Consider the following 3,533-nt stretch of genomic DNA (forward strand, 5'->3'; position numbering starts at 1 on the left):
TTCATTATTCATTTGGCAGGCAGCAAAATAAAATAGGAAATGCAAATACTGCAAGGGGGCGGAGGAGGGGGCGGTTGCGAATGAAAATACTGTGCCGTTCAAAATCGTTTTTTGAGTTTTGCTGTTGCTCCAGCAGCTTCAGCTTTTTTGCTGCTGAGCTGCTCTTGTTGTTATTGTTTGGTAAAAAAGTTTTCTAATTAAAACAACAACTGACAACGCAAAATTGTCAACGTACATATACATATACATATACATATATATATATATATAAACACATGCAGATACACAGAGATATATTTGCCAACTACAAAATGCTTTGTTAAAACAACTTGCACAAAGCCGGAAAATGCCGGGGGGGGAGTGAAAATTGTTGGGAAATGGGGGCAAAAACCAGTGGCTGCCCTTGGCGCTTAGATGGCCCGCTAAAAAAAAGAAAAAGAAAAACAGAAGCAAGGGGAAAAGGGGAAAAATCCTGGTTCTTATTGTTAGCAGTTGTTAGATTAGTTTGACTTTTCGACCCAACCTCCAGCCTTTTGGCCAAAATGTATATGTAAATGTGCAACGGGCGGCGAGAAGGACATCGCAGAGCCGCAAAATTGTCAGTTGATGATGGCTTAAACTGAAATGTGAAAACAAAAATAGAAAAATAGTAAAATAGAGAAATAGGACTGGAAAATCAAAGAGCAAACAAACAGGATCGGGCAATTGTTTACATGTAAATTACCTGGGAACAAACAGGCCAACGATGAAAGCCTTAATTAGCCGCTTTCCGTTTGGCATTTTTAACTGGCATTTCACTGGGATTTCTGGCTAAAATAAAAGACCAAATATCCGTCAATCCGTTTGACATCATTTTATCAAACTTTTTTTTCAAAAGCAAACCAGTTTCAGTTAAAGCTTTGGATTACCTTTTATAAAGCAGCATTTCAATAGCGTGTATAAAACTCTCTTTAAGTGATTACAAATCAACATCAGTTTGTATATTTTTCACACACCAAAATTCACGTTAAAAACCATTGAATTTAGCTGCAATTTTAAAGCAGAAACTTTCTCTGAAGCTAATTCTCGCAAATGGATTTGCCACCACCGAAAGTAGATGGGGAAAAATTCAAAATGAATTTGCTTTTGCAACTTGTAATGGAAAGTTTTGCATTCGGTCTTCAATCAAATTTAATTTGTTTATTAGGAACAGAGCTCTTTGGAGCTCCTCTAACTGGAATCCAGGTCCGAGTTTTGCCGCATTTTATTTGTCTGTCTATCTGAATGTCTGAATGTCTGACTGTCTGTCGGTTTGGGTGAATGAATCATAATTTTTATGATTACGTATACGCCGCGTGGGCGGACACTCATTCCATTATTTCAAGCGCAAATTGCTGTTGTTATTGTGGCAATTATTCTGCGGGCGCAAGCACATCGAAAGGGTGGCAAGGGTGGCGGGGGGGTGGTGAAAAGTTATTATTTTAACAATTTTCCAACTCTTTTGCGCTTGAACGGCGCCAGCGAAGGTCGCGTAATTCGAAAGCAATTTGTTGAAATTAAATTTGATTACGTTTATTGCGCGCCAGCTGCTCTGGTCGAAAAACTTTCATCACTTTTTCCACGGAGTTTTCCCGTGGAAACTCTTCTTTAATCGCTTCGTAATTGCCCCAAATTGTACGACAGAGGGCGCCACGCAAATCACCGATCAAGCAGAGAGCTTTTCCGTTACCCATTTCCCACTCATTTTCCCCCTCATTTTCCACCCAACTGACAGTTGAAATTGGACAAGCGCACACGAGATAATTAAGTATTGTTTTGTCAAAAAAAATAAATTAAGTTTCAACTTGTCTCAGCTGAAAGAAATTAATGGTAGTACCTCGAGCTGTGAACTTGCTCTCACTTTAAGAACTCGAACTATGTATTTAAGCAAATAGTAAGCTTTAAACACTTAACACTTTATAGAAAAATATATAATGTGTGTTTCGTATGGAGATTACGGATTAATCCTTATAGACATGCGGCAAAGGCTCGTAACGCTGTTGAAGACTCTCGACATAAGGATTGGCATCATCGCTGGCGAACTCACGTTTGTAGTCCATCATGGGACTATTAACCAATTGGGGCTTGTTAGCTGAAAGTTGATAAAGTTTCTCAGATTTTTGGAAAGATTAATCTAATTTGGTTAGGTACCTTGAATGTTGTCAAACATATCCAGGTCGCGATTCAGATGAACGTTATCTGCATTTCCGTCGAATTGATTCACATCGTGACTTAATTGATTCACATCGTGACCTAATTGATCTGCATCCAGACTGTAATGATCTCCAAGCGGATTGTAGTGATCTAACCCCTGATTGAAGTGTTCTGATCCCCGATTGAAGCGGTCTGCCCCCTGATTGAAATGCTCTGACCCCTGATTGAAATGGTCTGAGCGCTGAGTGAAGTGATTTGCATCAAGATCTAAGTGATCTGCATCTACGTTGAAGTGATTGAAGTGATCCGCATCCTGGTGATGATCCATCCCTCCCAGCTTGCGCTCAAAGTCCGACTCATCATCTTGGACCTGATAGTTATCCACTTTTGTATCACATAGCGGTGCACCGGCTCGGTACTTGGACATTTTAAAATCGTAAAGAGGCTCATCGTGTTGGTACTTGGATAGCTCCTCTTGGCCACCAAAATCATCCTCCACTGGCTTGTACTTATCAACCTTGTCTCGTTTTTGTTGCTTACTCGGCCAAGAAAGAAAGGCTTTGAAAGCTAAACCAAATTCATGATTATAGGAATAAAAAACAAATAACAACCGCTAAACTTACGATTCATTGATCTGTCAAAATGGCTTTGCTGGAAATTCATCATTCCATCAGCTGGACACTCGATGCCCTTTCTAGTTAGAGGAGCGCCATGAACCTGCTGATGGTACATGTCCAGCAGCCCATGGCGATTCACGCCAACTATTTTTTTAATTAAGAGCAATTAATTTAGAGAGTAACCATATCTATACAATGTGATTTCTGCTTACACGAAGGCTTACCCCAAACGCCGGCCAAGAGGAGCAAGAAAAGGATGAACAGTGGCGTCCAAATGGGCAGTCCAAAAGGCCTCTTCTTCATGTTCGCTTTTGGTTCGGTTTTGGGTTTTAAAATAAATTCTTAAAATATATTTATATTTGAATAATCTGTTTGATAGCAGACAGGAAACCTATCGAACTGAGAAATAAAAGTGGAAACTGTGAAAGTATATAAATTGGCCTGCTTAGTTTTTCTTCCATATCTTTCAATTACTATTTATTTACTATTTATACAATTAAAATGTCTTTAAAATCGCATGTTAAATATTTGAGCATATTTTCGCAAGGAAAATCTCTTAGGAAAATCAGCTAATCCGTTACCGCTTAGATTTAGCCATTATCACTTGTTCTCCGCTTTGTGGCGCTTTTCAGCTTTCTCGGCCACAATTTTGCCTTATGCGGCTGACCACCTTTAACCCCTCGATGCCCGCCGGCCACACGAAGTTGCCAAAAAGTTAAAGTTTCCGTGGCTGGCAACAACAAA

The 3,533-nt window shown here is 39.6% G+C and overlaps 1 protein-coding gene across 2 annotated transcripts; it reads right to left on the minus strand.

Moving 5' to 3' along the window:
* Positions 1 to 1,864: 1,864 nt before the first annotated feature.
* On the minus strand, positions 1,865 to 3,189 carry LOC120455946. 2 transcript variants are annotated; one of them, XM_039642484.2, is made up of 4 exons: positions 3,014 to 3,189; positions 2,796 to 2,933; positions 2,170 to 2,739; positions 1,865 to 2,110 (listed from the first exon to the last, which is right to left on the minus strand). In XM_039642484.2, exons 1-4 carry the CDS (start codon positions 3,090 to 3,092, stop codon positions 1,980 to 1,982), a joined length of 918 nt encoding a protein of 305 aa, XP_039498418.1. In that variant the 5' UTR covers positions 3,093 to 3,189; the 3' UTR covers positions 1,865 to 1,979. The 2 variants fall into 2 exon arrangements, with proteins under 2 accessions (XP_039498418.1, XP_039498417.1); XM_039642483.1 differs by having other exon boundaries at positions 3,002 to 3,189.
* Between the last annotated feature and the right edge of the window lie 344 nt (positions 3,190 to 3,533).

The sequence above is a fragment of the Drosophila santomea genome, chromosome X (genome assembly GCF_016746245.2).
Source record: "Drosophila santomea strain STO CAGO 1482 chromosome X, Prin_Dsan_1.1, whole genome shotgun sequence".
Taxonomy (NCBI): domain Eukaryota; kingdom Metazoa; phylum Arthropoda; class Insecta; order Diptera; family Drosophilidae; genus Drosophila; species Drosophila santomea.